Source organism: Elephas maximus, chromosome 1 (assembly GCF_024166365.1).
Source record: "Elephas maximus indicus isolate mEleMax1 chromosome 1, mEleMax1 primary haplotype, whole genome shotgun sequence".
NCBI classification, from domain to species: domain Eukaryota; kingdom Metazoa; phylum Chordata; class Mammalia; order Proboscidea; family Elephantidae; genus Elephas; species Elephas maximus.
Genome location: NC_064819.1, coordinates 99,843,865 through 99,866,098, shown reverse-complemented (window position 1 = coordinate 99,866,098; position 22,234 = coordinate 99,843,865). Strand labels below are relative to the sequence as shown.

The following is a 22,234-nucleotide window of genomic DNA, read 5'->3' as shown; positions in this document are numbered from 1 at the left end:
GGCACTCCTTGGAAATTATATGGGGCAGTTCTATTCTCCACCATGGGGTTGCTATGAGTCGGAATCAACTTGATGGCAATGGGTTTGGTGTCTTTTTTTTTTTTTTTGGTTTGTTGTAAATTGATTATTACTGGATTTATTTATTTTAAATTTAGTTTGAATATCTCTGTCCATGGCATTTTTGACTCATTAATTTTATTGGTTATTGATGTATTTGCCCCACTTTCTATCATCTTGCTTTGTGCTTTCTATTTGTCCACTTTCCCTTCAGTCCTGCCCTACCTCACACACACACACACACACACACACACACACCTCATTTGGATTTTTTTTCAATTGGTTGTTTTTTTTCCTCCTATGTATCCCTATTGGTTTGGAAATTATACATTCTAACATTATTCTTTTGTGGTTACCCTTAAAATTTTACCATGCGTGCTTAGTGAAGTCTCAGGCTAATCAACACCCTAAATTCTCTCCTGAACAATACCAGGAACTTAGAACCTTTTCACACCAACTACCCACTTTCCGATTGCATACTATAATTTTCCAGTTTTTTAGACCTGTCCTTTCTGAATTTACTTTTTTTTTGATTAAGTGTTAGCTACACGTGGTTCAAAAGGTAGAAACATAAAATGGTGTACATCATAATGGAAAAAAGGCTCAGCAGTCTACTCTTGAAAAATCAGCCATAGAAAGCCCAATGGAGCACACTTCTACTCTGACACACAGGGGCTTGCTATGAGTCAGAGACGACTTGACAACAACTGGAAACTGGAATACAGCAAAAAGTCTCCATCCTGTGTTTGTCCCCTACCTTCTTAATTCTCTCTCATAAGAAACCACTTCTTAGTTTATTATGTATCCTTCCAGAATTTTAATATGTACAAAAAAAAAAAAAAAAAACTCGCTGCCGTCAAGTCGATTCCAATCCACAGCCACCCTATGGGATGGAGTAGAACTGCCCCTCAGGGTTTCCAAGGAGCACCTGGTGGATTCGAACTACTGACCTTTTGGTCAGCAGCCGTAGCTCTTAACCACTACGCTGCTAGGGTTTCCATTATGTACAAGCAAATATGAATATATGTATTTTACCACCCTCCTCTCCTTTTAAATAATAAAGCACATTGCTCTGCCCCTTGATTTTTTTCACTTGGTAGGTCTTGGAGACCTTTCCATTTCAGTTCATAGAGAATGTTCTCATTATTTTTTTTTTTAATGGGTGCTCATATTTCATTATATGAATTACCGTAATTTACTTACCAGAACCGTGTTAATGAAATTTGGGTTGTTTCCAGCCCTGTTATTGCAAGCAATGGTGTTTAGAATAACTGTATCTATACGTATATGTCATTTCACATATGTGGAAGTATATCTATGGGCTAAATCACCGAAGTGGAATTTCTGGGCCAAAGAGTATATGCATTTGGAAGCATGATAGCCTTCTATCAGGGTTATACCAGATTACACTCATACAAACTCTGTGAGAGTGCCAGCTTTCCCACAGCCTCATCAACACAATGTGGTAGCAATCTTTCAGATTTTTGTCAGTCTGACAGGTGAAATGATATTTTGGTGTAGCTTTAATTTGAATTTCTATCGCGAGAGAGTTTGAACGTCCTTTCATATGCTTAGTCTTTTTTATTGTCTTTTCCCTGGGGACCGATAGGATATGAATATATTAATAGGCATATACATTTGTCACAATTGGTAAAACCATACATTTAAAACTTGTGCATTTCCTGTATGCAAATTAGACTTCTAGCATCATTTGGTAAAAAAGACTTTCCCTTCTTAATTAGATTGGAGACTTACGGCGCCATGGGGAAGGAACAACTCGAAAAAGGAGGGTGAGAATGGTTGCAAAGCTCAGTGTAATCATTGTCACTGAACTGTACATGTAGAAACTGTTGAATTGGTGTATGTTCTGCTGTGTATATTCTCAACAACAATGAAAATAAAATAAATATATATATATATATATAAATTCTCCATTGAATGGCTTTGTCAAAAATAATTTGACCATATTTGTGTGGGTCTATTTCTTGACTCCCTGTTCTGTCCCATTGTTCCAATTGTCTGTCCCTTTGCCACTATCACACTGTCTTGATTCCCTTGATTCCTTTGGAGCCCTGGTGGTGTAGTAGTTAGGTGCTTGGCTGCTAACCAAAAAGGTTGGCTATTCGAATCTACCAGCCACTCCTTGAAACCCTACAGGACAGTTCTACTCTGTCCTGTCGGGTCAGTATGAGTCGAAACCAACTCGAAGGCAACAGGTTTGGTTTGGTTTCGGTTTGATTTTCTTAGCTTTATAGTAAGTCTTAAAGCCAAGTAGAGTAAGCCTTCCAGATTTGTTTCCTTTTTGGGTATTATTATTTGGCATATTCTATGTCTTTTGCCGCTCCACATAAATTTTAGAATTAGCTTGTCAATTTCTATAATAAAGCTTGCTGAAATTTTGTTTGGGATGACATTGAGTTTATCTGTATATCAACTTGGGCAAAATGGGCATCTTAACAATATTGAGTCTTCCTATCCATAATTAGAGTATATTTTTCCATGTATGTCCGTCTTTAATTTCACTTAGAAATGTTTTATAGCTTTCAGTATGGAAGACTTGCACATTTTCAGCAAATTGTCCCTAAGTATTTTCTATTTTTAGATGTTATTATAGATAGTATTGTTTTACCGGATATTCTTGTTTTTCCATACAAATTTTAGGAACAACTTGTTTGGTTTAAAGTCTCTGAGTAGTGTAGCGGTTAACACACTAGGCTGCTAACCAAAAGGTTGGAGGTTCTAGTCCACCCAGAAGTGCCTTGGAAGAAAGGCTTAGTGGTCTACTTCTGAGAAGCCAGCCATTGAAAACCCTGTGGAGCACAGTTCTACTCTGACACACATGGTGTCGCCATGAGTCAGAATCAACTCAACGGCAACTGGTTTGTTTGTTTAAAAAAGAAAGAGAAAGGAAAAAGAAAGAGGGAGAGAGAGAGAGAAAAGTAAGCCATTTGGTACTTTTAAAAGAAAAAATGAAACCTCTTTGATGTTAAATCTTATTGTCCAAGAACAGGTCTTCTTGTCCTTGCTCAAGCCTTTTGTGTGCTGCTATTGGACAAGGTTGTTCATTCTAATTCTCCCTTTATTTCCATTTCACTTTGTTTGCTTTTCTCATTTCTGCTGTCTGTGTCCCTTACTGTGTTTGCATTGTGTCTATTCCCCCTTGTGCTATTTCTAATTAGATCCCAAATTCAGACATGATTTTTTTTCTACTTCTTTCTTAAGTTCAGTGAATTCATACTCCATCTCCTATTTTCTTGCCATTTCTTCCTTAATTTCTTCTGTTTATGCTTTGTAGTTTTCCTTCATTGAGATGGCTGATTGCTTGTTTTTTAAAAAATTGTAGTTAACTTTGGGTCAGAATTTTCATCTGTTCCTTGTCTGATCTTTATGTCTTAACTTTTGCTATCCCTTCCCACCTTTTTTCTTATACTATCTTTGTATTTGTATAGTATCTATAGTGTTTTTTATTATTCTTTATGCAGTGAGTTGGGATTTTCTGGCCTGTTCATTTGCAGGAGGCTCCTTTAGTGACTTTTCTGGGCATTTTCTGAGCCCTGCCTCCTCTGGGTCATTTCGTTATTCTCATCTTATCTTTGTTGCACTTACGCCCACACAGCTTCTGACCAGTTGCTCTCTGCCTGGTACTTTCCAGCTTTCTCAGCTCTTGTGGTGTGTAAAGGATGTAGGTTACTCACTTCAGAGTAAGCCCTTTACCCACAAGAAATACATTTTTGCTAGTGTTTTCTAAGATCTGCCACCTCTGGCCCCTTTCTGTTCACTTAATCCCCTGTGGCGTCTATTGCACTTGACCCCGTGCAGCCTCTGTGATTCTCTTAACTGCTTTTGGCAGCCTTTATGCATTTTTTTTCACTACAGATTATATCTGGTCACCTCGTCTTGCTGAAAATGGAATTTACTGTTTTTATCCCCATACATCTTTCAGGTTTTTTTTCCTAAGTATTATTTATTTTGTTGTCGTCGTTGAGAATGTACACAGCAAAACATCAATTCAAGTTTCTACGTGTACAATTTAGTGACATTGATTACTTTCTTTGAGTTGTGCAGCCATTCTCTCCCTCCTTTTCTGAGTTGTTCTTCCGCCATTAACATAAACTCACTGCCCCCTGAATTCCTATCTAATCTTTGGAGTTGCTGTTGTCAATTCTATCTCATATAGATAGTTCTTAAAAGAGCATAATGCTCAAGGCAGACATTTTTTTACTAGTTAAGCTAAACCATTGCTGAGTTTTAAGATGATGTCAGGGAATATTTTTGGCTTAAGTTTTAAAGATTATCTCAGAGCAATACTTTCAGGGCATCTTTCAGTTTTTGTAAGACATCTTCAAGAAGGGAGAAGTTGCTGTCTCACCATCCCCTTTTTGTTAGAAGCCCTGACCTTTTTTTAACCTCATATAGTAGACATTTTCATAATTATCGTTTTGTTTGTTTAGAGACGCCTGTATGTTTCCAACATTTTTACCCACCATTCTTTCTTAAATCTCATTGCTTTTTTTTTTTTTTTTCCTCTACCTGGAGCATAAAAACCCTTTAGAAATTCCTTTACAGGTCTGTTCATTTTTGTTTACCTAAAAATATCTTTAGCTCATAATTTTTCTTGAAAGATAATTCTTTGATGTGTAGTTTTAGGTTGATAGCTATTTTCTCTCAGCACTTTGAACACTATCCTAATATCCTAGAATTTGTTGTTGCTGTTGAAGTCTGCTATTACTCTATTTGTTGTTCCTTTGTAGGTGATTTGCCTTTTCTCTCTAACTGCTTTTAAAATCTTCCCTTTCTCTTTGGTGTTCTAACTTTCACTATGTTATGTTTAGATATGGTTCTCTTTTTTATTTATCATGCTTGATATACATTCTGCATTCTGAGTCTGAGAATTTGTGTCTTTCATTTGGTCTATTAACCCTGCTAGTGTAGCAGTTAAGAACTACAGCTGCTAACCCAAAGGTTGGCAGTTCAAATCCACCAGGCACTCCTTGGAAACTCTATGAGACAGTCCTACTCTGTCCTATAGGGTCGCTATGAGTCAGAATCGACTCGACGGGAACAGGTTTTAATATTGTTTCTTTCTGGTCTCTAGTCTCTTCTTTTGTGACTGACTAGATATACAAATTAGACCTTTTCATTCTAGCCCCCATATATCTTAAACTGTCTATCAGGGCTTTTTAACTTCTTGTATCTCTGTGCCCCAGTCTGGATCTCTTGTTGCTTACTCGTGGTGTGATTTCATTTTTATTTCTTTAAATATTTTATATATTTAAAAATGTTCTATATATGATAAATCTAGTCTCTGAATTACTTGTAGATCTAAATATGTTGTTCAATTTTTTGCAGACTCTCACTTGTGGTGTGTTCTTTCTGGGTATGGTTGGTGGTGTTTCCTTGGTTGATTATATTTGTTTGATCTTATCCTGTGGGAATCCTTGGGGCCTAAGCTGGAGATACATTCTTTAAAGAGAATCTGCAATTATTTCTTGGCAGGAGGTGCTCCTGATATGCAGCAATATTAGACTCCATATTAATTCCAGACTAATGTGATGTCTGAAGTTCAATTCCTTTAACTTGCCAGCAGCTTAAAGTTTAGTTTCTGATTTGCAGTGTGCATATCAGCATTCCCTCTCTGGGTGACTCACCCACACCCTCATGCCTTTTGTTTATTCATTGCTCATTTCTGTCACTCAAGTTTTAACTTACCTTTTTTTTTTTTTTTTTTGTAGTTTTGTTTTTCATGGTTTGGCCCTTGAATATTTTTTGCAAGCCCAGCAAAAAAAATTTTTTTTCCAGGGTATAGTTGTTTTTATATCAAGAGAACCTTCATAACATCTACTCTATCACAAGGCTGGAAATCCAAGTCCCTGCCAATGCCTCTAGATGGTATCAGTGGACACTGCCACTACTGATGAAATTTGCCACTACTAATGAAATCTAAACAAGCCTTCATCTTTGCATCACTCATTCCAGATTCAATGTCCTGACTGGGAAAGAGTTCCTTTCATATCTCCTCATCCAGAACTGATGACATGCCCATTCTTAAACCCCTCACTGACAAAGGGAATAAGAGTACTATGATTGGCTTAGAGTCTATCATCTGGGATAGAATGGATGTTGGAAAGTCAACCACCATGACCATTATAGACTCAAACTAACCATCTCTAAGATCTCTGCTGCCTGTCTTGGCAAGCATACCCACTTTGCTTCTGATGGTTAAGTGCCACTATATGGCCTCTGCCACTCTTAAAGTCTTCAATCCCATTAAAACTGGGGGTCCCATTTCATTTTCATGTCCCAGCAGCATCAATTGCCTCCAGAGAAGAGCCATCAAAGGGCTTTTCAAAAGATGCTGGCACCCACCCCCCCAATGATGTCTTAAGCCTCTGGTGAAGGGAATCTCTCTGGGCTCTTTGAGAGCTCATAATTGTATGTTCATGGTGGTGATGCTGTTGGGGTATACATAGGATAAATTCTTCCAACATTTCTGTCTCCCCAAGTCTTGAAATTTCTTCTGCATTATTTCTAGAAACTTCTGGTACCTCAACTTAGGGTGGTTCATTGTTAAGTGGAAGCCAGGGTGTGTCTGGGTTTTGGCTAACCAGCTGAGCAAACTGTTAGAACTACTCTCAGCTGCTAGCACAATGAATCTAAAATCTTGAGTAAGGACACCACATCAATAAATTCAGTCCCAATCTACAATTACATTCCTCCTTACTTGGTGAGCAGATGGAAACCAGTCCTGCTATAAATTAGCAAAATCCCTATAATTATTGTTATATGTAAGTCTTCTTCTCCTAGATTTGGTTTGAATTTTTCTTTCCCAGAGCATGCTGATCTGACTCTAGTTATAGGGGATTGCCTTTCTCTTGCAGGGGAAAGAGGTAGATGATTTTTAGGAAGGGAAAGACAGCTTCATCACATAAGGGAGGAGAGACTGCTTTCATGGGGAGTGAAAGTGGAAGTGAACATCGAGGCTGAAAAAAAGAGATGACTGAGAATCCCTTCCACTCAAGTTCCAGCACAAAGAGCACAGAATATTTCTCTAAAAAGAATTGAATACAAAGTATGGAGGGAACTAGGGCAGCTAGTGTGGTTTTGGCACACTTTGGTAAAGCCTTCCTCATTCTGGAATTTGGGGACCTGATTGTAAAGCAAGATCCCTGCACCTTACCCAAAGCAATACATGTGGGCTTTGTACCCGGCCTTCCTGTGTATGTGGCTCTCAGTGAGATGCCCTCTTTTCCATTTTAACAATGTGAACAGAAAACCGAAGATCACCTGGCGTTGAGGAAGACCTATAGTATAAAAAATTCAAAACCAAAATTGAAAAAAGAAAAGAGAAAAAAATTATATCTGAGACAAATCAGGAAATATAAGAGAAACAGCAACAAAAACTAATTCATCTTCTCAAAGATATTGCTTTATTATAAACAGGTCATAATACTATGAAAAAAGAACACAGAACAAGGAAGACTTCTTGAAAATTAAAAACACGATTGATGATTTTAGAAAGATGATAGTGATAAGTGGCAGCATAGTTTCTTTTAGATAGCTTTACTGAGGTATAATTGATATAAAATAAACTGCACGTGTTTAAAGTGTACAACTTATAAGTTTCAAAATATGTGTACACCTGTGAAACCATCCCCACAATCAAGATAATGAACATATTCGTCACCTCCGAAAGTTCCCTTAGGCCCTTTATAATTTCTTTGTCTTATTCTCTTGCATACCCCCTTCCTCCAGGCAACCAATGATATGTAAATGAAATAATACAATATATACTTTTTTTTGGATTTGAGAGAAAGTAACAAATATTGAGGATAGGCAAAGAAGAGCCGGCATAGTTATAATAGGAGTCAAAGAATTTTTAAAACATGGAGACTAGAACAAATACTAAAAACTATAATTTAACAAAATTTTCCTGATATTATTTTAAAACTGCGTATTGAAATAGCCAACTTCTCCATCTTCCTCTTGTGCCTTTTCTAGCCCTCAGGTTCTGTGCTGTAGCTTACCGAGTGTTCTGAAACCCAGGATCATGCTTTTCTATCATGTCTCTGCCATTTCTCAGGTCAGTCCTCTTGCCTAAAATGTCTTTTTGTGTTTCTTCACCTGGCATGCTACAATGTGTCCTTTAATTCTAATATGACTTTCTCCATAACATATTACTTGAATCCTCTTTCCCCACCTCACCCCCAGTTCTGGGTTAAATACCCTCCTCTGTGCTCCTATAAACCAATACCAAACTCGTTGCCATCAAGTTGATTCCAACTCATAGCGACCCTATAGGACAGAGTAGAACTGTCCCACAGAGTTTTCAAGGAGTGCCTGGTGGATTCAAACTACTGACCTTTAGGTTAGCAACCGTAGCTCTTAACCACTACACCACTGTTCTCCTATAACACCCTATAAATATGTGTTCAGAGCTATGTCTATCATGTCTTAACACACAGAACTATAACCATGTGTTTATTGCCTGTGGCCATCCCCACCCCTTGATTGTAAGTATTTCATTTCAAAATGAACCTGTCCTTTTGCCTTTATATTTTCTTTCTCTGGCACCATACTTAGTAATGAACAACAACAACAAAAACCCACTGTCTTAAGTCAATTCTGGCTCATACCAAGCCTATAGGACAGGGTAGAACTGTCCCACAGGGTTTCCAAGGCTGTAATCTTTATGGAAGCAGACCGCCACATCTTTCGAACCACTGACCTGTTGGTTAGAAGCTGAGTGCTTTAACTGCTGCACCACCAGCGTTCCTTAAATGAACAAAGGGAATGAATTTGGTATAAGTTACTATTAGAGAAATAAAATAGTCTCACTGTCCAATTTGTTTTAGTGTAAAGAGGTATCAGAAAAGAAGAAACCATCATCCTATTGCATTTACATGGCCACTAATACGAGGAACAATTTTTGCCTCAATCTAGTGAACGGATTTTCAGAAAAAAAGGGCCTTAAATTAAAAAAAAAAAAATTGTGCTAATAAATGTAATATTATCAATGACAGTGAAGGAAAAAGTATATACGAGCCAAATAAATAATAAAACATTGGTGTTGTATTAAAGGCTTCCACCCACTGTGTTGAGACTTGTACCCTTCTAACACAAAAGGGCTGGCCAAGTGAGCCAGAGATGACAGGGATGACCCTAGTCAGTAGCAGTCCATATGTAAAATTTCTGAAAAACTCTCATATTCTTTTATCTCGAGTCCCTTTGTCATATCCTCTTTAACAAAGAATGAACTAGAAACTGACATTTACAGGCATTTAGGTATGAACTAGATGACAGAGCAGGCGGATCCATTGCCTGTGGTTCTCCACATAAGAAATGTCACACTGGGATGCACATAAAAGAATCTGGGGAATATAAAACCTACAATGAGAAAGATCATGGAAGAAAAAACAGGACAACGCTAGGGGCCCTAATACATGGCATAAATAGAATACAAACCATAACTAACAATGCACAAACACCAGAAGATAAACTAGATAACTGGGACCTCCCCAAAATTAAACACTTAGGCTCATCAAAAGACTTCACCAAAAGAGTAAAAAGAGAACCTACAGACCGGGAAAAAATTTTTGGCTATGACATATCCAGGTCTAATCTCTAAGATCTATGGAATACTTCAACACCTCAGCAACAGACATTGCACCAGTGAAGACATTCAGTTGGCTGAGAGACACATGAGGAAATGCTCGTGATCATTAGCCATTAGAGAAATGCAAATCAAAACTACAATGAGATACCATCTCCTCTCCCACCCCTGACATTACTGGCACTAAAAAAAAAACAAAAAACAAAATAACAAATGTTGGAGAGGTGCAGGGAGATTGGAATGCTTATGCACTGCTGGTGGGAATGTAAAATGGTACAAACACTATGGAAAACGATATGGTTCCCCCTTAAAAATCTAGAAATAGAAATTCCATATGATCCAGCCACCCCACTACTAGGAATATATCCTAGAAAAAAAAGAAGCTGTCACACAAATAGACACATGCACATTCATGTTCACTGAAGCATTACTCACAACAGCAAAAAGATGGAAACAACCTAAATGCCCACCAACAGATGAATGGATAAACAAATTACAATACATACACATAATGGAATAGTATACAACATTAAAGGACAATGCTGAATCTGTGAAACATGGGTGGATCTGGAGAGCATTATGCTGAGTGAAGTAAGTCAATCACAAAAGGACAAATATTGTATGAGACCACTATTATAAAAACCCAAGAAAAGGTTTACATACAGAAAAAAAACAATCTTTGATGGTTATGAGGGAGGGGAAGGCTGGGGAGGGAAAATCACTAGCTAGCAGTAGACAAGCGGCAACTTTGGTGAAGGGAAAAATGACACACAATACAGGAGAAGTCAGCACAACTTGACCAAGGCAAAGTCATAGACGCTTCCTAGACACATCCAGACACCTTGAGGGAACTGAGTTACTGGGGCTGAGGGCTGGGAACCGTTGTCTCAGGAGACATCTAGGTCCATTGGCATAACATAGTTTATAAAGAAAATGTGCTACATCTTACTTTGGTGAGTAGCGTCTGGGGTCTTAAAAGCTTGTGAGTGGCCATCTAAGATACATCTATTGGTCTCATCCCATCTGGAGCAAAGGAGATTAAAGAAAACCAAAGACACAAGAAAAATATTACCCAAAGGACTAAACAACCACATGAACCACAGCCTCCACCAGACTGAGCCTAGAAGAACTGGGTGGTTCCTGGCTACTACCACCAATCGCTCTGACAGGGATCACAATAGAGGGTCCTGGACAGAAGGGGAGAAAAATGTAAAAGAAAATTCGGATTCACCAAAAAAAAAAAAAAAAAGACTAGACTTACTGGTCTGACAGAGACTGGAGAAAACCCGGAGACTATGGCCCTGGGACACCCTGCTAACTCAGAACTGAAGCTATTCCAGAAGTCCATCTTCCAGCCAAAGATTAGACAAGCCTATAAAACAAACAATAGTATACCCTGGTCACATGCACAGGTACCAGAGGTTAGGACTTCAACACATCCTTTTTGAGGACACAATTCCACCCACAACACCACCTACCCTCAGCAGTGATTGTTGTGCTTTTCACTTTCACTCAATCACTTTGATAAGTCCCTTTAGTTCATATTGAGGATTTGTTTTTTTTAATTTTCCTGATTATTTTTTTCAGGGCTAAAGTTAAGCATATTTAGACCTACTTCTCTTTGAAGGTCCAGTCTGAAGTAGCCCTTCAAAGCTATAACCACGCTCACACACACCCTAACTGTTCTTCCTGAAGCATGTTTTGGCTGATGGTTTTCTCTCCTAGCGTATCTCCTCTGAATTTGACTTTTAGACCTTAGACCTATAGCATGTACTCTGTTGTGGCCTGAATTGTGTCCCCCCAAAAAGATATGTTGAAGTCCTAACCTCTGGTACCCGTGAATGTGACCTTGTTTGGAAATAGGATATTTGCAGACATAATTAAGTTAAGATGAGATCATCCTGGAATAGGGTGGGCCCTAATCCAAAGACTGGTTTCTTAGAAGGAGAGGGAGATTTGAAGACATACAGAGGGAGCATGGCCACGTGAAAATGGAGGAAAAAATTGGAATGACGTCGTGTTTCCTCAGGGTCCTGCAGCCCTCACTTCATCCAGCAACAAGCACTGCACCCGGTAGTGGGCAGCCCAACAGTCACTGGAACCATGGCCTCGGTCTCCAAGCTCACCTGCATCTACTTGGCCCTCATCCTGCGTGATGAGGTAATGGTCCTGGAGGATAAGATCAATGCCCTCGTTGAAGCAGCGGGTATAAATGTTGAACCTTTCTGGCCCAGCTCATTTGCAAAGGCCCTGACCAACATCAACGTCGGGAGCCTCATCTGCAATGTGGAGGCTGATGGGCCTGCCCCAGCATGGGCTCTGCACCAGTGGGTGCCCTGCCCCCTCCACCGCTGCAGCCCAGCTGAGGAGAAAGTGGAAGCAAAGAAAGAAGACACTGGAGAGTCCAATGAAGACATGGGCTTTGATATTTTTTCCTAGACCCCTTTTGTAACATATTGAATAAAAAACTGAACTCCTAAAAAATGAGAAATTGCAGCTACAAGCCAAGGAAGGCCAAGGATTGCTGGCAAATACCAGAAGCTGGGAAGGATTCTTCCCTAGAACCATCAGAGGGAGCATGGCCCTGCCGACACCTTGATTTTGGACTTCTCTAGGAGTCTCTTGGTGGTGCAAATGTTTAACATACTGGGCTGCTAACTGAAAGTCTGGATGTTCAAGTCACCACCCAGAGGTGCCTCAGAAGAAAGGCCTGGTCATCTGCTTCCAAAAAATCAGCTATTGAAAACCATATGGAACACAGATGTACTCTGACACACACGGGGTCACCATAAATTAGAATCAACTCAATGGCAACTGATAAGTGGCAGCATCCAGAAATGTGAGAGAATGAATTTCCGTTGTTTTAAGCCACCCAGTTGTGGTAATTTGTTATGGCAGCCCTAGGATACTAATACTCACTCTTTGCCTCAACTTGTTTAAATTAAGCACATCAGACGGAAATTGTATGAATGATTTAGTGGGTTACTTTGTAAGAAGCATATGTAATCAAAGCCAGCGGGTGTTTACAAAATCAATGAGCTTACAAGTCCAACAAACACATTTCTTACTACCATTATTTTCAAATAAAATAAAACTGTGATTGTTAGAGCTATTAGAAATTCAAATTACTCAGTTACAGGAATAAAAGTCAAATGGGTGGAAACCTGTTAATTTTTCCTTTCTGATATGCCATGTTGTCCATTTAAATTCCGTAACTGAAACCTTTTCTTATAGAAGTCAATTGTTAAGGCTGCAAGAAAAATCAGTAAAGAAATCCATTAATTAACTGATGACCACCACATGTAAATTTACTTCAAATAGGCTATAATTACAAACCTGGGGAAGTGTTTGCTCTTTTATCTCCTGAGGTTGGGTAAGGAAACCAAGGAATATTACCTGTCTTAGTTATCTAGTGCTGCTACAACAGAAATACCACAAGTGAATGGCTTTAACAAGCAGAAATTTATTCTCTACAGTCTAGGAGGCTAGAAGGCCGAATTCAGGGCACCACCTCCAGAGGAAGGCTTTCTCTCTCTGTGGGCTCTGGCAGAAGGTCTTTGTCATCAATCTTTCCCTGGTCTAGGAGCTTCTCAGTGCAGGCACCCCAGATCCAAAGGATGCACTCTGCTGCTAGCTCTTCCTCCTTGGTGATATGAGGTTTCCCTCCTCTCTGCTCAATTCTCTTTTCTATCTCCAAAGAGATTGACTCAAGCTACAACCTAATCCTGTAGATTGAGTCTTGCCTCATTAACATAACTGCCTCTAGTCCTGCCTTATTAACATCATAGAGGTAGGATTTACAACACATAGCATAATCACATTAGATCACAAAATGGTGGAGAACCACACAATATTGGGAATCATGGCCTAGCCAAGTTGACACACATTTTGGGGGGACACAATTCAACCCATAACCTTACCTCAATATCATTCACTTTGCTTCCTTTTAGCTTCCGTGGCAATGTTTTGAGGATTAAAGAGTGACATGATGACTATCCAAAAGTCAGAGGACGCAGCTACAAGACCAGAGATACTTGAAAAGTGAGAAAGTAGCGGGCCTTTGTTGACCCTGGGAGACAATTGCCTGAGAGGGAAAAAAACTGGCTCCTGAGAAATAAGGGATTCAGGAATGTGATTGCAAAAATAGGGAGAACTAGAACAAACAGTCCGAAAGTTTCTGAAATGAAGTCAAGGGACTGTCATACTGTGAAGAAGAATGAAAAGCCAAAAATTTCAAGTCAGGTGAGTGAGTTTGTAAGTACTCAAAAGCATTGCTTTTAAACATTGGTAGAATTTTTTAGGGAGAGGGGGAGGTGAGAGGATATTTGATAAGGAATTATTTTCACATAAAAAGACCTGGCAATTCGTAGTTGTAAATCCAAAGGGCATATTTCCGGAATCTCAGGGAAAGTGTGTCTTAACTATCATATGGTACCAAAATTACAGTGAAAGTTAATTTTAAAATGGTACTCTTCTTTAGCTACTAAGGCTGCAGTAACAAAAAGTCACAAAGTAGGTGGCTTTAAAGAACAGAAATTTATCGTCTCACAGTTCTGGAAGCTAGAAGTTCAAATGAGGGTATCGACCATGTTGATTCCTTCTGAGGGCTCATGTCTCTCTCCCAGCTTCTGGTTTCTGGCAGCAACCCTTGGTCTTCCTTTGCTGCTTGTAGATCTGTCTTCACATGGTGTGTTCCCCCTGTGGGACTCTGTCTCCCTGTCTGTTCTCCCCTTTTAGATGACACTACACAGAAGGGGTTAGGACTCACCCTACTCCAGTATGGCCTCGTTAACTTAAATGATAACGTTTTCAAAAGCCACAAGTTGCTGTCGAGTCAACTCCAACTCATGGCAATGCCATGTGTGTCAGAGTAGAACTGTGCTCCAGAGGGTTTTCAGTGGCTGATTTTCTGCAAGCAAATCACTAGGTCTTGCTTCTGAGGCCCCTCTGACTGGATGCGAACTCCCAACTTTTCTATTAGCAGCCGAGTACCACCCAGGGTTTCCAACGTTTTCAAAGAAAGACTTTCCAAACAAGGTCACATTCACATAGGTACAGGGGTTAGAACTTCAACACGTGTTTTGGGGGAAGACAATTCAATCCGTAATATTATTTATTCATTTAAATGCTGAAACTACAAAAATAAACATGTTGAGATGATGGCTTTATGGTACCACCTACTGGACTTTGACTTATAGAAAAGAAATCATAGCTGTGATATATTTTCAACTTACATAGTCCTTTGAGAATGACTATGAAAATGTGTTTGAGTGAAAATGGTGATGGGCTGCCCGAGACAATCCTTTACTGTGAAAATACATCTTGATCTTAAAGTCTAAGCCACGAAATTCAAGAGTGAAAACAGCAGCAGTGAGTAAAGGTCAGAGGTAGGAAAGTGGAAGTCCTGGACTGGAAAAGGTGCCTAACCATTATTTCTAGTTGTCTCTGGCCTGAATGCCCCATCCTCCTCAGTATTCACACCCAAATCCCTAAGAAAAGTTAAGTCTCTCTTTTATCCTGTAGGACTGATTTGGACCTTCTGTTCAGAAGACTAGGGATTTGGGGAGGGGGTGGAAAGGCCACGTGGAATTTGATTCTTCTTTTCAAAAACATTTTTAATTAATATTAGCTTCTGTTTTGTAAGTAGTCTTGGTTCTCTATTTCTTTACATTTTTTGTGCATCCCCAATTGTTGTGTAAGCTCTACTGGCAGAGGCTGATAGTTACCTATGTCTATATCCATTGTCTTCTTTCCTTAAGAAGATAACACTGATTTTACTTAAGACTGCAATGCACTCAATTGCAGCATGGCATGGACATGTAACTAAACTCTGGCCAGTAATATTTAAGTAGAAGCATTTTTGGGGACTTTCAGCTAGTCTCTTTAAAAGGAAAGGAGTATGCCATTATTCTTCTCTCTTCCTTCCTGCTGCCTTAAGTAGCCACTTTAGACCATGAGTTGACACACTAGCAATGGCAGAGCAACAAGATGGAAGAAGCCTGCATTGCCAATGACCATGGAATTGCCATTCCAGCCCAGGACTGCCTACCTTTAGAGTTCTTTCATATTGTTGCTGTTGTTGTAGATGCTGTCAAGTTGGTCATAGCGACCCCATGTACAACAGAAAGAAACACTGCCTAGTCCTGCGCCACTCTCATGAGCATCGTTATGCTTGAGCCCATTGTTGCAGCCACTGTGTCAATCCATCTCATTGAGGGTCTACCTCTTTTTTGCTAACCGCCTACTTTACCAAGCATGATGTCCTTCTCTAGGGATTGGTCCCTCCTGACAACATGTCCAAAGTACGTGAGACGAAGTCTCCCCACCCTCGCTTCTAAGTAACATTTTGGCCATACTTCCAAGACAGATTTGTTCATTCTTTTGGCAGTCCATGGTATATTCAATATTCTTCACTAACACCATAATCCAGAGTCATCAGTTCTTCCGTCTTTGTTATTCATTGCCCAGCTTTCGCATACCATATGAGGCAATTGAAAACATCATGGCTTGGGTCAGGCGCACCTTAGTCTTCAAGATAACATCTTTGCTTTTTAACATTTTCAAGAGATCTTTGCAGCAGAATCGCCCAATGCAATATGTCATTTGATTTCTTGACTGCTGCTTCCATGGGTGTTGATTGTGGATCCAATAAAATGAAAGCCTTGACAACTTCAATCTTTTCTCTATTTATCATGATGTTGTGTATTGGTCCAGTTATGAGGATTTTTGTTTTATATTGAGGTGTAATCCATACTGAAGGCTGCGGTTTTCGATCTTCATCAATAAGTGCTTCAAGTCCTCTTCCTTTCAGCAAGCAAGATTGTGTCATCTGCATAAGGCAGATTGTTAATGAATCTTCCTCCGGTCCTGATGCTCCATTCTTCTTCATATAGTCCAGCTTCTCAGATTATTTGCTTAGCATACAGATTGAATAAGTATGGTGAAAGAATATAACCCTGATGTACACTTTTCCTGACTTTAAACTGTGCAGTTTCCCCTTGTTCTATTTGAATGACTGCCTCTTGATCTATATACAGGGTGCTCATGAGCACACTTAAGTCTTCTGGAATTCCCATTCTTTGCAGTGCTCCGTAATTTGTTATGATTCACATAGACAAATGCCTTTGCATAGGCAATAAAACACAGGTAAACATCTTTCTGGTATTCTCTGCTTTCAGCCAAAATCTATCTGACATCAACAATGATATCCCTTGTTCCACATCCTCTTCTGAATCCGGGTTTAATTTCTGGCAGTTCCCTGTTGATGTATTGCTACAACCGCTTCTTAATGATCGTTAGCAAAATTTTACTTCCGTGTGATATTAATGATATTATCTGATAATTTCCATGTTCGGTTGGATCACCTGTCTTTGGAATAGGCATAAATATGGATCTCTTCCAGTCAGTTGGCCAGGTAGCTGTCTTCCATATTTCTTGGCATAGAAGAGTGATTACTTCCATTGCTCCATCCATTTGTTGAAACATCTCAATTGATATTCCATCAATTCCTGTAGCCTTGTTTTTCACCAATGTCTTCAGTGCAGCTTGGACTTCTTCCTTCAGAATCATCGGTTCTTGATCATATGCTACGTCCTGAAATTATTGAACATCCACCAATTCTTTTTGGTGCAGTGACTCTGCGTATTCCTTCCATCTTTTGATGCTTCCTGTGTCAGTCAGTATTTTGCCCATGGAATTCTTCACTATAGCAACTTGAGGCTTGAATTTTTTCTTCAGTTCTTTCAGCTTGAGAAATTCTGAGTCTGTTCTTCCCTTTTGGTTTTCTAACTCCAGGTCTTTACACGTGTCATTATAATACTTTACTTTGTCTCCTCCAGGTGCCCTTTGAAATCTGTGGAGCTGTTTTACTTCATCATTTCTTCCATTCGTTTTAGCTATTCGACATTCAGGAGCCAGTTTTAGAGTCTCTTCTGACATCCATTTGGGTCTTTTCTTTCTCTTCTGTCTTTTTAATGACCTCTTGCTTTCTTCATGTATGATGTCCTTGATGTCATCCCATGACTTGTCTGGTCTTCGCTCGTTAGTGTTCAATACATCAAATCTCTTCTTGAGACTGTCTCTAAATTCAGGTGGCATATACTCAGGGTTGTACTTTGGCTTTTGGGGACTTGTTCTAATTTCCTTCAGCTTCAGTTGCATATGAGCAACTGATGGTCTGTTCCACAGTCACTGGTCTTGTTCTGACTGATGATATTTAACTTTCACACTGTCTCTTTTCACAGGTATAGTCGACTTGATTCCTGTGTATTCCATCTGGGCAGGTCTGTGTATATAGTTGCTGTTTATGTTGTTGAAAAAGGTGTTTTCAATGAAAAAAATCATTGGTCTTGCAAAATTCTATCATTCAATCTCTGGCATCATTTCTATCACTAAGGCCATGTTTCCAACTACCAGTTCTTCTTCTTGGTTTCCAACTTTTGCATTCCAATCACCGGTAATTATTAGTGCATCCTGACTGCATATTCAATCAATTTCAGGCTGCAAAAGCTGGTAAAAATCTTCACTTTCTTCTCTTTGGCCTTAGTGGTTAGTTCGTAAATTTGAATAATAGTCGTATTAACTGATTTTCCTTGTAGGCATATGGATATTATCCCATCATTGACAGTGTTGTACTTCAGGATAGATCTTGAAATCTTCTTTTTGACAATGAATGCGACTCCATTCCTCTTCAAGTTGTCATTCCTGGCGTAGTAGACTATATGATTGTCTGATTCAAAATGCCCAATACCAGTTCATTTCAGCTCACTAATACCTAGGATGCTTTTGCATTCCATTTCGTTTTTGACAGTTTCCAGTTTTCCTAGATTCATACTTTGCAAATTCCACACTCCAATTATTGATGGATGTTTGCAGCTGCTTCTTCTCACATTGATTTATGCAACATCAGCAAATGAAGGTCTGGAAAGCTTGACTACATCCCCATCATTAAGGTCAACTCTACATTGAAAAGGTAGCACTTCCCCAGTCGTCTTTGGAATGCCTTCCAACCTGAGGGGCTCATCTGGCACTGTGTCAGACAATGTTTTGCTGTTATTCATAAGATTTTCACTGGCTAATTTTTTTCAGAAGTAGACCACCAGGTTCTTCTTCGTAATCTATCTTAGTCTGGAAGCTCAGCTGAAATCTCTGCCCCATGGGTGACCCTGCTGGTATTTGAATACCAGTGGCATAGCTCCCAGCATCATAGTAACATGTAAGCCCCCACAGTATGACAAACTGACATATATAGGGAAGGGAAAACAAAGTCTCTCTCTCTGTCTTTTGATTTTGTTGTTGTTGTTATGTTGTGGTAATTACATGTGTAAGAAACAAGTTGCCATTTCAACATTCTTCATGTGTGCAGTTCAGGGGCATTAGTTATCTTTATCATGTTGTTCAACCATTACCATTTTCTGTTTCCAAGTATTTCTTTAACAGAAGAAGCTCAGCATCCTTTAAGCAGTATTCCTCCCCTCCCCTCCACCCCGAGCCCTGGTAACCACTAATAAACTTTGGTCTGTATATATTTGCCTATCCTAAATGTCTCATATAAGTGGAATCATACAGTATTTGTCCCTTTGTGACTGACTTATATCCTCGGCATAATGTTTTCAGGGTTCATCCATGTTTGTAGCATGTATCAGGACTTCATTCTCTTTATGGCTGAGTAATATTCCATGTATGTATACACCACATTTTATTTATTCATTCATCTGTTGAAAAGCTTCTCTTCTGTTTAAGTCACCGTTATTGAGTTTTTCTCTTATAGATAAACGTAATCCTTTAAAGTATCTACACAGTGTCTTCATTCATTCATTCAAGGAATATTTATTGAACCTCTACTCTGTGCCAGGCACTGTATGAGGCATTGAGAGTACAGAAGTGAAAAAGACAGATGGAGGACTCTAAATTTATCAGTCAAGGAATGTGTATTCTTCTCAAGCACACATAAAACATTTATGAAAATTGACCATGAACTTGATCATCAAGATAATCTCAACAAATATCAAAAAATCATTAGCATACATAGCCATGTTCATTGACACAATGCAATTGAATTACAAATGAATAACAAAAGGACAGGCTTAAAATTTCAGTGTTTGGATGTGTAATAGATGATTATAAATAATTTAAGGGCCCAGAAAGAAATCATAATAAATGTTTAGAAAAATGATTACTATCAAACAATAATTGAAATACCACATATCAAGTCTTGTGGGATGCAGCTTAGAGGTGAATTCATAGACTCAAATGCATGTATTAAAAAAGAAGTAAAACTGAAAACTAATGAGTTAAATATCAAATTTAAGAAGTTAGAAAAAAACAATAAAATAAACATGAAAGAACAAGGAAGGGAATATGCTAGGAGCAGAAACTAATGAAAAAGAAAACAAAAAATAAATAATAAAAAAGATCAGTGAAGCCAAAAGTTGATTCTTTGTTTTTGTTTTTTGTACTTTAGATGAAGGTTTACAGAGCAGATTAGTTTCTCATTAAACAATACATATATTGTTTTGTGACATTGGTTGCCAACCCACAAGAGGTCAATACTCTCCCCTTCTTGAACCTGGGTTTCCTGTTACCAGTCTTTCTGTCCCCTCCTGCCTTCTAGTCATTGCCCCTGAACTGGTGTGCCCACTTAGTCTCGTTTTGTTTTACGGGCCTGTCTAATCTTTGGCTGAAGGGTGAACATCAGAAGTGACTTCAGTACTGAGTTAAAAGTGTGTCCAGGGGCCATACTCTTGGGGCTTCTTCAGTTTCTCAGATTGGTAAGTCTGGTCTTTTTTTTTCTGTGAGTTAGAGTTTTGTTCTACATTTTTCCCCAGCTATGTCTGGGACCCTCTATTGTGATCCCCGTCAGAGCACTCAGTGGTGGTAGCCAGGCACCATCTAGTTGTGCTGAACTTAGTCTGGTGGAGGTAAAAGTTGATAAAGAGAGAGAACCTAGAAGTGCTGCAGCCAACTTGAGGCCATGAGGTGACAAGCCAACGAGTTGAAGATAAAACAAAACAAACCAAACCCAGTGCCGTTGATTCCAACTCACAGTGACCCCATAGGACAGAGTAGAACTGCCCCTATAGAGTTTCTTTCCAAGGAGCGCCTGGTGGATTCAAACTGCCAACCCGTTGGTTAGCAGCCATAGCACTTAACCACTACACCACCAGGGTTTCCAAGTGGAGGATAAAGAAGAGTAAAAAGACTGAAGGAAGTTTTTAAGGTGCCCTGGTGGCACAGTGGCTAAGCACTCGCCTGCTAACCAAAAGGTTGGCGGTGGGAACTCACCAGCAGCTCTGTGGGAGGAAGATGTGGCAGCCTAATTCTGTAAAGATTTACAGCCTTGGATACCCTATAGGGCAGTTCTACTGTGTCTTTCATGGTCACTGTGAGTCGGAATCGACTTGACAGCAAGGGATTGGTTGGGTTGGTGGTGCAATGGTTAAGAGCTCAGCTGCTAACCAAAACGTTGGTGATTCGAACCCACTCAGCCTCTCCATGAGAAAGACCAAGCAATCTGCTCCCTTATACAGCCTAGCAAACCCTAGGGGTAGTTCTACTCTGTTACATGCAGTTGTTAGGACTTGACAGGCACCTAACAACAACAGTTACGTTTTTGGTTGCTTACAGCCCAAAGTATTCCTAATGATAGTCACAAAAATGAAATAGAAAAATGGAATAGACTATAACCAAGAAAATCAAATTAGGAATTGAAAATCGACATACATACACACACACCCAAGACACACAAATGATATAATAAGCTATTTCTTCCAAACATGGAAAAGACACATCATTTCATTCTTATGCAAATATACAAACCTTTCCCGAGAAGAGAGAGAGATACCAAAGTCATCTGTATGGATTTAGTATGAGAAAGGAAAATGGCTCCCTGATCGCACTTGTAAACTTAAGTGTCTGTGTGCTCGTGTATGTGTGTATACCATGACCAAGGAGGCTTTGCCATAGGAATCTAAGGCTAGTTTAACATTATAAAATCTATCAATATATTTATTATATTAACAGATTTAAGGAGGAAAAACCCACATGATCACTTTTACAGAAGAGTCATTTAATACAATTTAACACTCATTTGTGATTTTTTTAAAAACTAGCAACTAGGAAAAAGATGAACTTTTTTTAACCTGATAAAATGTATGCATCAAAAACATCCAGCAAATATCACGCTTAATGACAACATTTTAGAAGCATTTCTTTTGAAATAAGTCAAGGTTGCCTATGTCTCCGCTTCTCTGTAACATTGTGTTGGGCTGTTTGGATTAATGTGCAGCGAGAGTAGGGCAAGGACAACCAGCAGGTGTGGAGGGTAAAGAGAAGCAGTCTGAGTTTTGCTTTTGCTTCTCAGTTGCCTTAGGACAATTGTCCTCTCCAAAACAATCAGATGCAACCGCTCAGACTTCTGGTACCTGTACCCGAGGCGTACCACCAGAGCAGTGCGGAAGTTCTGCTTTACAGAGGAGCTGAGAACAGTAGCTGAATATCAAGCAGCCTCAGGTTGGGTGTAGGTCTATCATTTTCCCTTTATTTTCTATTTCTTCCATCTGTGTTTCT

The 22,234-nt window shown here is 39.3% G+C and overlaps 1 protein-coding gene across 1 annotated transcript; it reads left to right on the top strand.

Moving 5' to 3' along the window:
- The first annotated feature begins 11,770 nt into the window (after positions 1-11,770).
- On the top strand, positions 11,771-12,106 carry LOC126068644 (60S acidic ribosomal protein P1-like). The gene has a single exon (XM_049871416.1). It carries the CDS (start codon positions 11,771-11,773, stop codon positions 12,104-12,106), a length of 336 nt encoding a protein of 111 aa, XP_049727373.1.
- Positions 12,107-22,234: the final 10,128 nt, after the last annotated feature.

Excerpts from the sequence above, each read along its gene's own strand:
- LOC126068644 (XM_049871416.1), top strand. The coding sequence starts at position 11,771 with ATGGCCTCGGTCTCCAAGCTCACCTGCATCTACTTGGCCCTCATCCTG.